The 13,649-nt window shown below is 45.2% G+C and overlaps 1 protein-coding gene across 2 annotated transcripts in view; it reads left to right on the forward strand.

Moving 5' to 3' along the window:
* The window catches only part of NEDD9 (neural precursor cell expressed, developmentally down-regulated 9), a 103,744-nt gene that overhangs the window by 57,717 nt on the left and 32,378 nt on the right, over nucleotides 1–13,649 (forward strand). Inside the window, exon 1 of one of the 2 annotated variants that reach the window (XM_038127061.1) lies at nucleotides 7,485–7,745. The exons of the other annotated variant lie outside the window; for it this stretch is intronic. Within the exon in view, the coding sequence (XP_037982989.1) occupies nucleotides 7,500–7,745 (246 nt within the window). The 5' untranslated portion in view covers nucleotides 7,485–7,499. Of the gene's footprint in view, nucleotides 1–7,484; nucleotides 7,746–13,649 lie in introns of those variants that run through there. 2 annotated transcript variants of the gene reach the window in all.

A 13,649-nucleotide genomic window follows, 5' to 3' on the forward strand; every position in this document is an offset into this window, starting at 1 on the left:
GTTCAAGTAGAAAGTTCAGGTAAAGATCTGAGTTTTTGGATGCCAGCACTATGACTTCTTCCAACTGCATGAAAAGGTTAACACTCCTAAGCTTTGAGCCCAAGTTTGTTGTCTGAGGCAATTCCGGTCCCAGTTCTGGATTCCTTTCATCTTAAACAAGCTGTGATATCTAAACATACACTTCCTCTTGAGCAACCTCCCTATATTTATCATATTTCATCCACACAGTTGTGAAGCAGAAGAGAACAGAAGTCCTTTGCAGTCTCCATAGTTGTGCCATTTCTCAGTTTTTCTTAGGAAAAACAAGAAAAACTCTTTTGGCATCAGTAGGTTGAATGGCATGCATGCCACATGTCTGGAAGCAAGTTGGTATTTTTTAACCCATGCATTAAATATATTCTGTGCTGGAGGGGAAAATAAGGGAGTGTAGCCTGCGAGCATGACTATTAGACTGGTTCGTTTGTTTGGGAAATGAATAACCCTTTGACAGTATCTCTGGAAGGAATAGGCCAGTGCATGCTTCATGCTGACATTCTTTTCCCTCTCCAGTCTTCCCTGCATACCTCACATTCTTCTTCCCCTCCCAACAACATCAGTTCCTAGGCAAACAGGCACCGGAGATCCAATCTGCCCACCTAGATGCCATGGGCTTTTGCCATCTCTCCTCTCACCAGTGGCGCACCAAATCTGCACCAGAGCACGTGCCAAGGTTCCCAGAACTCCTACTTTGCCTCAGCTCTGCAAAGGGTGCATGACCCTTTAAGCTGTCCTCCACAAATTCCTCCCAGCACTGCTGAGGACATGAAGTCCCCCTGACTCAAGTGCTCTACACCAGCCATCTCCATGGGGAGCTGCTGCACGGACCTGGAAAAGCTTTTCACAGAATCCCAGAATATGCTGGTTTGGATCTAGTCCAGCTCCTGGCCCTGCCCCAAGGGTCACACCATGTGCCCAAGAGCATTGCCCAAACGCTTCTTGAACTCTGTCAGGCTTGGTGCTGTGACCAGTTCCCTGAGGAGCCTGCTCTAGTGCCCAACACCCTCTGGGTAAAAAACCTTTTTCTAATATTGGCCTTGGTCATGGCAAATTTGGGAGGAAACTTCCAAAGGGGTCTCTCTAGAAAGCAGATTCAAGCGGCCCCTCCCCCAACCGTTTTGGGAAAAGATTTCCTTGGAGAAAAGTGGAAAAAACCTGTTTATTTAATAAGGAAAGTATTCACAAGCATAAAAAAATGAATATTAAACAATAAAACTTCTTGCTGTTCTGAAGAGATGGCAAATTCAGAAAGTCCTTTTCATGGGGTGTAGCTCAGCTCACTCAGTCTCTTATCGGTCCCTCCTGAGCTGGAAAATGCTGTGTCCCAGGCCCAGGCGGGCCACAGGTGTGAGCACCCGGTGTTTTTCTGGGTTTTCAGTCCAGAGCAGGGCTGATCAGTCCCAAGAAAAAGAAAAGCCACAGTCCAGGGAACTTCTCTGCCTCAGCTAGCTAAAAAAATGAACTAAAAAGCGAAGGAGAGCTCTCTCCCACTGTCCATGCTGCAGAAAGCACAGTCCATGAGAGAGAATGTGTGGGAGCAAGTGCAGCTTCTAAAAACAAACTCCGTGCTTCTTTTCCCCACCTTTGCTCTCAGAACCAGTCTTAAAGGTGCAGAACTTAATATCCAGCATAAACAGAACAGACAATTGGGGATACAAGTATCATAAAGTCACCCTAGGACAAATATCCAACCTGAACTTCCTCTGATACAGTTTCACACCATTCCCTCGTGTCCTGTCATTGGTCACCAGATGGAAGAGTTCAGTGCCTGCTCTCCTCTTCCCCTCATGAGGAAGTTGTAACTGCAATGAGGTCTCCCCTCAATCTCCTCTCCTCCAGGCTGAACAGACCAAGTGACCTCAGCTGCTCCTCATATGGCTTCCCCTCAAAGCCCTTCACCATCCTCATGGCCCTCCTTTGGATCCTCTCTAAGAGCTCCGTGTCTTCTTTGTACTGTGCCTCCCAGAACTGCCCCCAGCACTGGAGGTGAGGCTGCCCCAGTGCAGAGCAGAGCAGGACAATCCCCATCCTTGCCCGCTGGCCATGCTGTGCCTGATGCCCCCCAGGACAGGGTTGGCCCTCCTGGCTGCCAGGGCACTGCTGACTCATGTTCAGCTTGCCATTGATGAGAATCATTTCTGTGGCACTGATTTCCAGTGCTGGAACAGAGATAAATTTACTTCTTTTCAATTTTACATTATTTTTCTTTTCTCCAGAGTAAGATGTGTTCCTCATGCTGTTTTAATAGCCATTCCACTGTTTCCCTTTCCCATGTCCATTCTCCCCTGAGAAGGTGACTGCTTGCTTCTCATAACAAGTGAAAACTGTAGTGGTATTTATACCCTCCCTTTTGTTGTTGTTGTTGTTGTTGGTTTTGTTGTTGTTGTTGTTTTAACTGAACACATTTTTCAGGTTTTGTTCACTGAGTCAGGCTGGTGGCTTAGTGACAAGCCAGTGCCAGAATATCTAAATTCCAACTGCCTTCCATGATTTCTCAAGCTAACAAAGGCTGGATTCACTTTCAAAACCTTTTGGGTGGGAGGACACCAGTATGTTTCTTTCTGGCTGGCATTTGAAGCAAAACAGAGAGGATAGAAGGAGCTGCATTTATTCCTCTTATCTGAAGGAGGGGCACTAAACAGGGCCTTGATGGTTGACTTACAAAGTTAAATGAGCAGTTCCTGATGAAACACTGCATAAAATGCCCTTCTCAAGAATGTGAACAGCTTTTGTGCCTAATTGTGAAAGGAGGTGGGATGCCTGTAAGATTAGTTAGTATATATTAAAGTAGATGTAGAATTATAAAGCAAGGGGGGTGAACTAACCCTGTGGTTAAAAGGCATCTAAGGCATCTTAAAATGGCAAAGGACAGGCAAATTTAAGAAGATAATTCTATGTCACAATTTTTATTCTCACAATTTGATCCTTGCATTTAAATCTCACCACTATAATGACTGCTACCCACTTCTCTGTCTGTCAGGACAGATTTCTCATACTGTTTAATGGAATAGAACACTTGCTTAAAAATATTTCCACCACTGGTCAAAGAAAAATCGAGCAGACTTTGTTTTGGTTTGCAAAATGCAAAATATTCCCTTCTTTGGGTGAGAATGAAATCTTTTTCTTATTATCTCCTACTGAGGTGGGAGAGGGAGCCTTTCTATGCAGACAGACACAGAATGCTGCCCATGTCAGTGGTGAACTTTTGTTAATGTTCTTCTCAGGAAACAAGAGTGTTTCATCTTTTTTAACAGATACGTCCAAGGAAGCAAATTCCACCACTCTGAGTGTGTGTAGAAAACCATTCTGCACTGAAGAAATTCCATCCACTGCATATCTGCTGAACCAGCCTGGGTAGCATTATATAGGTGACAGGACATGAAGCTAATTATGACTCCTACGCTCAGAAAGTGCAGTGGCACTAAAACTAAATTAATTTTAATCCAAACCCCCTGGCCAAGTATCACAGCAAGAAGAAATGCAGATGCCGCACAACATTACCCAAGAGATAGTTAGGCCTTTGTGTAGAGGGGAGAAAAAAAAAAAAGACAGCTCAATGTTTCCCAAACACAGAGCTCACAGACCCTTCCTGAAAAGACTCTCTCAACTGTGAGGGAGACACTCTGCTGTGTCTCTCTTTTCTCAGATTGTGTCAATGGAGAAACAGGAACAAGGGGATTTTTGTTTGAGTAACCTTTCAGAGCAGGATATCTGTCTCGTGTTCCCCTATCAATTGTCACAAGGTGATAGCTGGCTGATGTGCTTCAGCGGGTATTCCCTTCCCGCCCGCTGGCAGCTCTGTTCCATGCCGTATGCCGAGGGCTGCAGCGGGCCAGCCGCAGAGCCCAGTTGATAAGCAGTCCCTGTGGCTGCCCTATAGTGATAACTTCACCTGCTGGCACCTCCCAAACACCTCAGCACCCCAGCTGGCAGCCAGGGGGGCGACGGGAAGACACAGAGCAGAGACATGATTAGAAATAAAGCAAGCAATAAGCTCAGCAGGATGGGGTATGAGAGCAGGAGACAAGCAGTAGGTTGCCCAAATGAGCAGTGAGTAATACTAATTGCCCTCAGCAAAAGCAAGGAAACAAAAAAAAAGCCACTGACAGAGGCACAAGACGAAGTCACAGAACCCATTTGCTACTCTGCTAGAATTGCAGTGGAATAGATATGAGGCAGTGAATCAAGCCATTGCTGTGCTCTGAAGCAAAAAAGGCACATTACATGAATTACCCTCCTGAGAACTTCAATAGGACCTTGTAGTTATAAATCCTGGCAATACAGCTCAAGTTGCCTCTGAAACACAGACATCAGTAATGCCTGGTCCCAGCTTCCTCATCAGCAAGTTGCATTGTATAATTGAGCTGATTATCCAAGGCAACCGACTCAAAACTTCCCTAGGCTGTGCCTGAAATACAATATTGCATAGCAAAGGCACGGCCGCCACCAAGGTCACCGAGAGCAGCGGGGTGCTTGCACTAACCACAGACGTGCCTGCCGCAATCCCAACTTCTTACAGCAACAGGAGGAGCTTAGCAGATCACGCTTACAAATCTCTCTTTTAAGGTATATCGAATTCCCGATACCCGTGATAGACCATGGAGCTCCGCCATGCTGCCGGCTCTGCTCCGAGTGTCCCTCTGAGTGGGAGTGTTTCACCCTGGGGGAAATTAAAAACCCCCTCAGGGTAAATGGAGTGGGTGAGAGAGGGGGAGGGAGGGTGTGTGAATAAAATGAGCAGTGGGACTTCACTGCGCAGTGCTGTGCGATGGCAATCTCTTTTTCTCCCCGTAAAATACCAGCTCTTATGTCTGCTTCTTCAGAGTTGTAAAGCACAGCCACCAACACTGACAGACTTTGTGGGTTTGTGCCCCAAGTGTCATTCCAGTGGCATCTAAGTAAAAGTATTTAGTAAGAGTTATGGAGAGCGATAAAGGCAAAACGATACACACACAGGAACACTCCAACTAGAGTTTCATACTGACACATCTGTTACCTCATATTAAAATCAGTCAGGGACTTTCTACATGCATTAAAAGCAATGCAAGCTAAAATAATAGCAGAAGGCACAGCTTCTCAAATGTGCTTAGGTTTCATAACGTGATTGTAAAGCGTTCTGAAAAAACACCAATTACAAGAAAAGTATCACTATTGGTGGGATGCCTGGAAACCAGATGTACTCTGAGTTTAAATATAGGTGAAGTCAGAAATATGATGTTACTTAGTTTTGTCTCCAATACTTATTTGGTTCTTGCTGATGCGGCTTTACAATCCTTAATGCATTTATCTTCATGGTAATGGTTCCATGGGAGGAGATCATATAGAGCTTATTCAAGGAAGGGGATCTGGATGCTAGTCCAACATCATGCTAACACCTTAGCCATTCCATCCTCTGTATCTAAAATTAATTTTCTACTTGGAGTATGAAGAGCAAAAATATGCAAAAAGAAAAACAGTGTTTCTTTGATTCTTAACTCTTCAATTAAGAAATGCTCCAAAGAGATTTGCACTCTCTTAATAGTAAGCTGGTTATACATAATCACTGGAAGAATTCCTTTCTTAATTAAAGTGTCTAAGGACACAGCATACAAGTGAGTTTTATTCTCTTGAAACTACCCACATTTATTTTGATGCTGCACTTAAAACAACCTTGCCCTAAACCCAGTGCACATAAAATATCATCTATTTCATGTTTCTTCTAGGGAAATCAGAAGAATCAGAAGCAAAAACAAAAATGGAAAGAAAGGCCCAGAGAAAAACCCCTACAAGGGGTTGGAGCAGCAAAGCCACAGTCCAGCCACAGTGGCTCTTCTGCATTGCAGAAAGCAGGAGCTCACGCTTCTCACGAATTTGAGACTTATTTTGTACTGACAGGGACACACACCCATGAGCTATTATGGCATGTGCAGTCAAGAAGACAGCACAGGAAAAAAAATGCATTTTTGCATTCAATTACTAAATTTGTAGAGTACAGCCACATATTTTATGCTGGAACTGAAGAACAGAGGAGATTGCAGATAAAAGTATGGCATTCTTTATCAGTCAAGAAGCCATTTTAGCAATAGGATCCCTCTCTAGAGGATTAGTCACATGAGAATTTAAGGATAACATTGTACTATGGAATGTAGTCATGTTTATAATCTGCTAGTACAAGATTATTCTTTGCTATTTTTCCTTAGGCCACCAGAAATAGCTTGAGTCCATCTGTGACCTAAAAATGTTGGGTAAGATTCAGCTCGGGGAAAAAGGAGGGAATTTATTTCCTGTTCCTCTAAAGAAGCTGGAGTATAAGATTCCTATTATGTGCATCATATTAATCATGCCTGATTAAGAGATCTAACTTGAAAAGCATGGAGGATCACCCCACATCTATTTTCCCTGCTGTTTCTTGCTTCCAAGATACCAGAGTTAATTATTACTCTCTTCCAAATAATCCTTATTTACAATGGTCACTCTTTATAATGGACACCTCCAGGCCATTAAAGCATTCTTGGCCTCTGGTGTCTAACCAGCATTAAAAGAGCAGCCAGGCAAAGCGAACACTTGCCAGATTGATATGAGCAGTAGTAGTTTAAAAAAATCATCTTCTGAGGAAAAGTGAGAACAAAAATAATTACAAAGACTCGAACAAAGCAGTGTTCAGCGCCTCCAAGAGCTGCATGTGAGAAAAATGCCTATGGGAGCGAGGGATGGATGGAAAAGGTTTGCAGAATCAATTGATCTGGAAAAGGTCTCCAAGATCATTGAGTCCAACCCTTGACCGAACACCACCTTGTCAACTAGGCCATGGCATTAAGTGCCATGTCCAGCTGTTTATTGAACATTTGCCGGGTTGGTGACTCAACCACCTCCCTGGGCAGCAGATTCCAATGGGTCCCCCCCCTCTGCATGAAAAAATTCTTCCTTATGTCCAACCTGAACATCCCATTCAGGATGGACATTTTGAGGCTATGTCCTCTTGTCCTGTTGCTGGCTGCCTGGGAGGAGAGACCAAACGCCACCTGGGTACAACATCATGTCAGGTGGTTGTAGAGCGTCAAGGTCCCCCACCAGCCTCTTTTTCTTGGGGGCTAAACACCCCCAAGTTCCTCCAGTCTCCCTTCACAGGACTTGTGCTCCAGACCCACCAGCTCCACTGCCCTTCTCTGGACCTGCTCCAGCACCTCAAGGTCATTCAGTGAGAGGCCAAGACGCGGACACAGGACGTGAGGCGTGGCCTCACAAGTGCCCAGTACAAGGGATAACTGCCCCGGTCCTGCTGGCCATACTAGTGCTGATGCAGGCCAGGATGCCATCGGCCTCCCTGGGCACACGCTGGCTCCTGTTCAGCCGCTGTCAACCTGCGCCCCCAGGTCTTTTTCCGCCAGGGAAAAGTGACGGCGAGCAGCTTTGAAAAGGCACGGGCGGGGTCGCGGGGAGCCGGGCGGCCAGCCCTCGCTCTGTGGGGCTCTCTCTCCCCGGCCATGGGCGGAGGGAAGCGGCGGAGGGAAGCGGCGGGACGCGCCGCAGCCGGTCCCGAACCCGCGCACCGCCGCCTCCCTCCGCGCCGCCCCCGCGGTCCCGGCGCAGGGGGGCGGGGCCCTCTCATGCCCCAGCAGATGGGGCGGCGCTATGCAAATGAGCGTGAGAGTGGCGCGGCGGCGCGCGGCGGTGCGCGCAGAGCGCGCGGGGATGCGGCGGGGAGCGTTGGCGCAGCCATGAAGTACAAGGTGAGCGCGGGGGCGCGGCACGGCACGGCACGGCACGGCAGGCGGGGCTCGGACGGCTCGGGGCTCCCCTCATCTCCTCAAGGCGAGCCGTGTGCCCGCGGGGCGGCCGGGTCTCCCTTCTGCCCTCCGCTGAGCTGTCTTCAGGCGCAGAGCCCCCGGGAAGCTGTCCGCGCGGAGTGGGAAATGAGGGGCAGCGGAGGGGACGGGCTGCGGGGACCCCCCGGGTGCTGTGTCGGTGTTGGCGGTGAGGGGAGAAGGAGCTCCTCTCCCTTTTCCCGCTGGTGCCGGCCCTGGATAACGGGGTGAGCCCGGGATCGCGGGAAAAGTGGCGGGGCGGTGTGTGATGGCCAAGCGCGTTTGGGACAGGTACCCCCGATCCTCCCCGGGAGCTCATCCGCCTCCTTCCCGGCGCTTGTGGATGTTTCCGTATCACGGTGCGGTCTGTTTGGATGGATCACAAGCGAGGGGCAAGAAAAACCCTTAAATTTTTTTAAAATGGGTAGGCTATCCCGCATATTAATTCCTGTCATCCTCGCTTATTCAATAATCGCTTTTAGTGACCTTTTACCAGAGGGGGTGGTGGTTGGTTGGTTTTTTGGGTTTTTTCCCAAAAGACACAAATGTGGAGCCTTTCGTCCTAATATTACTCAAAAACGTCTGGGCATGGTACAGAACTGCCCACGGGGCATTAGATTACTGTACAGACATACCGTAATCTTGTGCGATTGGAAAAAAAGGGGGAGGGAAGGAAAAACTTTCCTTGCCCTGCCAAAAATAACTTCAGCGTCAATAAAAAGGTGATTCTGGAAATGTCACTCGCTATGTACTTACTTGGAGACTAAATTGCTTTGGAAGTGAAGTCCATCTCTGTACTAAACTTAGGCAGCGTGGTGTGAAAGAGTGCTGATGGACTGGCAGTGTGTGTGAGAAGTACGAGTGATACCCAGGTAAATGTGCAGGGATTTTTGTGCTCTTCTGTACATCTCTGAGCTCTGGCCAAGTTTTCAGGGTCTCTCAAGCCAAACTTTGGGAAAAGTCAGAGTTAAGTTTCCAAAGCAACTGCCAGTTTTTTTCCATCTCGTGGAAAGACAAGGGAAAAAGAAATTGTGTTAGATGTGGGTTGACAAAGGTAATCCATGGCTTTTACAATTTTGACGTGGAGCTCATAGTTTGGTTTTTTTTTGTTTGTTTTTTTTTTTAATTGTGTCTCAAACAATTGACTGATTTGAAGTCTGAGATGAATTTTTTCTCTTCTCTTCTATCTACTCCACCTCTGATCAGTCCAGGTAGACTTTATACCTGCCTTTATACCTGAAGGTGTTACTCTGAGCAGAAAACATCATGCACTCGAGGGTAGAAGATCAGTGTCACTCTTAGTCCAAAGCTCACAAACTGCTTTCAGGCTGCCCAGGGCCAAGCAACACTTGTAACCCAGTAGCAAAATAATGGTCCTGCATAGTTATACAGCTTCCTGATTGCTCGTATGTAGGCCAGTGGCACTGCAAGAAGAGGGACAGATAAGGTGGCTCAAAAGGGGGAAGTCTTCCCTGCTCTGTAATGTTTCCTTTGCCCTGTGTTGTGGGAATGAGAATTTAGGATTTGGGTTGTGATTACGTAATTCTAGACAGAGAAAGAAGAAGCCATTAAAAATAAATAAATAAAAAGAGAAGACTGAGGGGTTTGTCCTCAAAAACATTTTTGCTGGATCACGGTGTTTACTTTCCCTGGGAAATGTGAAGTAGTTGCACTGTTTAACTGGGACAAACATTCTTAGATCTATTTCTTATCCCTAGAATAATACACAAAGAAAATACCTGCACATTTGGTCTTTGTTCTTTCTGTATTTTCTCTTTCTTTTATCTTCCTATAAGAAAACAATTTTTTTATTGTACACATGAAATAAAGGCACAGAGAATGCTAATGGCCTGCCTAGGTACATATCACTTCAGAGGAAGCTTAGCATCCAGGTGCAGATTTGGCTCTGTTTAACTGCTCCCAGTGTTATACTGGGGCCTGTCATTCCTTACTTTCATTGTGATAATCTGTAAGGCCTCGTTTGAAGAAATGGTTGAAATGCTCATTATAGTTTAATTTGGAGTTTTAACAGTAGGACAGAACAGGAACTGATTCATGGGTGAGACCCTGAATATGTCTCTCCATCAGTCATGACTTTGCTTTCAGTGTGACTAAACCCAAGGTCATTTCTAGTCTAGAAATCCCTTCTGCTACGCAATCTATACAATTTTTTTCAGACATTTTCAACACTTGTTCCCTCCCTCTCTTCATTCATCTAAGCTTCTTTTATTGTCCATTGCATTCTTACATCTTAATACTCAACTCTGAATCCTCTGAAAGGGGAAATCCCTGTGGATTTAAGCAAGTTGAGAATTTTACATTACATATGTCTCTACACCACTGCCTAGCTTTGCACACTGTGTGAAATTCAGGGGTTCTGTGACTATTTAAAGCAAAAGGAAATTTAACCCCAGGTCAGGTCCTGTTCCCCCATTCATGTACTACTTAAATGCCTGAGAACACAGAAGTTATTTTAACTGAGCTATGGAAAGATGGGAAAGGTTAAGCATAAGAAATACTTGTATTAGTTTGGAGCACTTCTTAGTCCTGCTTGTCCAGAAGCCACTTGCAGCAGCTAATTCCTGTAGGGGTGCAGTTGCATGAGGGCAACAGCTCAGTTCTTTGATGACAACAGCTTGCTTTTGAGCTAAATCCCCATGTACAACAAAACTGCACCCCATCAAGTTCTCACAGGACTCCATTCCAGTGCTCTGTAATCCAGGAAAGGTAGGGTCAGCCTTTTCTGAAACCAAACACAGGCTGTGACTGCAAGGATGGGGCAGTTACAGCTACAATATACTCTGTAACCAGTGGGTTACCGTGATGAGGGAAGGACATGGATGGGAGAGGGTGTATCTGGCCCCCAATTCCTACGCTCTTATCTCAGGCAATAAAAGTGCAACAGAAGCAAAAGGAGAAGACATTATCATAACAAGGCTTTTGTAGCTTGGTGGCTGTTCACATGGAAGACAAAATAAGAGGGGGAAGGAAGGAAGAAAAGGGGACTTGTCTGTTTACTAAAACTTCCAAACAGTGAAAGAGGAGAGGGAAAAAAACCCTGCATTCCTTACCTCATTTAAGCCAAAAGGAATGACGTAGATGTAAAGTATGAGGTCTTGATTATCTATTTTTAGATAATTTGTTGGGCAAGAAAGAAACCTAAATAGGGTTCGAAATGCCTGCCATTTGTGCTAAGGCACAGTCCTGTAATATATAGACTTGATTACAATGTCTGCATGCCAAGACAAACAAAATAGTGTCCCTGGGAAGAAATACAATATTCCAAACCAGAAGTGCTTGTGAAAAGCTGCTTGTAACCCTGGCAATGAAAGACTTTGTGTGTTGGACCATGTAAAAGGAAAAGAACTGTCTGTACTTTATTAACCAAATCCTCTCTGTTTCGTTTATTTGTCACTTCTCTTCGTTTCAGGTTTTTTTTCAATATCTCAGCAATCACAGGCTGGCAATCAAACTCGGAAGCAAATAGGAACTGTAAAGCCTTGTAAGATGTAGTAGGAGAGGAACAAACCGACAAGGGGAAAACCTGTCCACGTTTGTGCCCTCTGTGTTGCTGCCATGAGTTTAGAATGGCAGTTTCATGATTTTTCTCTCACCTGTGCACCTACAGGGTGAGGTGGCTGAGCTCCAGCAGGGTCAGGCCTAAGTCAGCAGCAGCACCAGTGAGATGTAGCCAGAAGGACTGTCCCCTTCATAAAGCTTGGAGGTCCACTGTCATTTTCAGGTTCTGGCTTTAGTCTCTGTGTGCCCTCCTTCCCCTCCCATACTCCCCTGTAGATTTGTATTTGTATACTTAATAGAGGTGGAGTGCCCCAGTACCCCGGGATAGTTGACAACTCAACACACAGTTGTGTGCACAATTGTGTCCACTTGCCCCACCAAAGTCTTGGTAGGATAGCAGAGTGCTTTCAATTCTGTTTTATAATGGAGCTGCTGAGGCTTGGGATGTTACAGGGCTTTTTTTTCAGAGAAAGAATAAGAGCCGTCACAAAGCATTGCAGCCAACAGCATGCAGGTTTTTTTTTTTTTTACCTGATTTCTAAATTTCTATCTTTTTATGCTAACAGCTGCTCCTTAGTAATGTACCTGTGAATCTATTGAATCAGAAACTGGTAGCCTAATCTGTCTCTGTCCAGTAGTTCCTAGTGTTTGATGGGGAAGCAGAACTACCCAATGAACAGCCTTCCTTAAATTTTTGATAGTTCCAATTCAGTTTGATTCTAGATAGAGCAAGAGGCATTAGGTACTTGTCTGAGAGGGTTTTACTCTTGCTTTTAAGGTCCTGCTAAAGGTTGCAGGTTGCACGTTAGACTACTCCTTGGCCTAGAGGTATCTTGACTCAACTCTACTGATTCCAAACAGTGACATACTATCAAAATACCTCATCAAGGGGGACCTATCGGATCAGAGAGCAGGAAAGCTGTCTATAGTAAGACTTTATGGAAACATCTTCTGCAAAGGAAAAATGAAAGCACTTTTCAATGGTTATTGTCTTAGGCTGCAGAACTCTGCTATTTTGCAGAATATAGGCTAGACATCAAAGAAGTGCCATGAATATTATTGGGAACTTGCTAAAGTGTTAGTGCACAGCTCCTAAGACTGCAGACAAACTAATCTTTGGAATCTTACCATCTCAAGCTCAGCAACAAGCAGGGTTAGAAGACTATACTTGCACTGATACTTGATCACTGAACTCCTGTGTGTGGTGTTTGAGAAATTTGTATTAGAGTATTGCCTGTGCTCCATTATAAGTACCAGAATAATTTCAGCAAGGCCATGTGCATCTAGTGCATACAGAAATGTAGAAGACCAGGAGCATAGAGCTTCCTACTTGTCATATTGCTGTTATCAAAGGTGTTAAGGGCATGGGAGTGCCTTCTGCACACAATAGATGTGCTTAGGTCACTTAAGGGCCAATGTGAAGTCATTTTCCCTTGCTTATTTTATTTGGACTAACTTATTACAGCGTTTAAGTACTTAAATCCCATTCATACCAGCAGCAATTAGGAACCCACCTGTCTCCCAGGGTCCAGAGTTTAGTTCCATTTTTAAAGCAACACGAGTGCTTAAGAGGAGTATGCACAGTCTCAGCCTTGGCTGCAACACTTGTGGAGGACCTTTATCTTGCACTGTTCCCATTTCTGGCTGCACTTGATGGAGACAAGTAGCTGAACTTCTTAGGACATTAAAGTCCACATGCCTCTGTAGGAAACCACCTTCAGTGACATTTGGAATCACAAATGCATAAGTCACTTTTCAAGAGGCTTCTTTACATAATAGATGTGCTCTGAGCATCCATGAACGCAGTGGACATCTCCTGTTAGAGCAGTACTCTGGCCCCTGAAAGGTGCTTTGTGACAAGCCTTCAGTGGGCTTGATCAGACACTCCTCTGGGACTGTACTATGAAAATAGTATTTATGGCAGGTATTGAGCAATGTTTACTAAGTCTTTTATTAAGTAAATGCTTATTAAGTAAAGCTGCATGTCGAGATGCTTCTGCCTGTAAATGGCTGCAGCTCTCAGCATCAGTGAAGCTGGCTCACTTTATAGCAGCTCAGAGTGCAGCCTCTGCATATTATTGCCTGATTATCACAGCCTGTTCTTGGCAAGTGCCCATTTTCTTTTGCCTTTTGGTCTAGACATTACAGTAGTGGAAACTGTCTTAATTTTAAGGAGCTCATTTTTCCACAGCAGATTTGGATGTAGTTTGTGTTTGACATGAAACAGGGCTGCTAAAGCTATAGTTCACACTCCTAGAAACACAAGTGCAAAGCATGACAAAAATTGTATATTTTTTTTGTCCATAGGGA

This window comes from Motacilla alba, chromosome 2, assembly GCF_015832195.1.
Source record: "Motacilla alba alba isolate MOTALB_02 chromosome 2, Motacilla_alba_V1.0_pri, whole genome shotgun sequence".
Classification (NCBI taxonomy): Eukaryota; Metazoa; Chordata; class Aves; order Passeriformes; family Motacillidae; genus Motacilla; species Motacilla alba.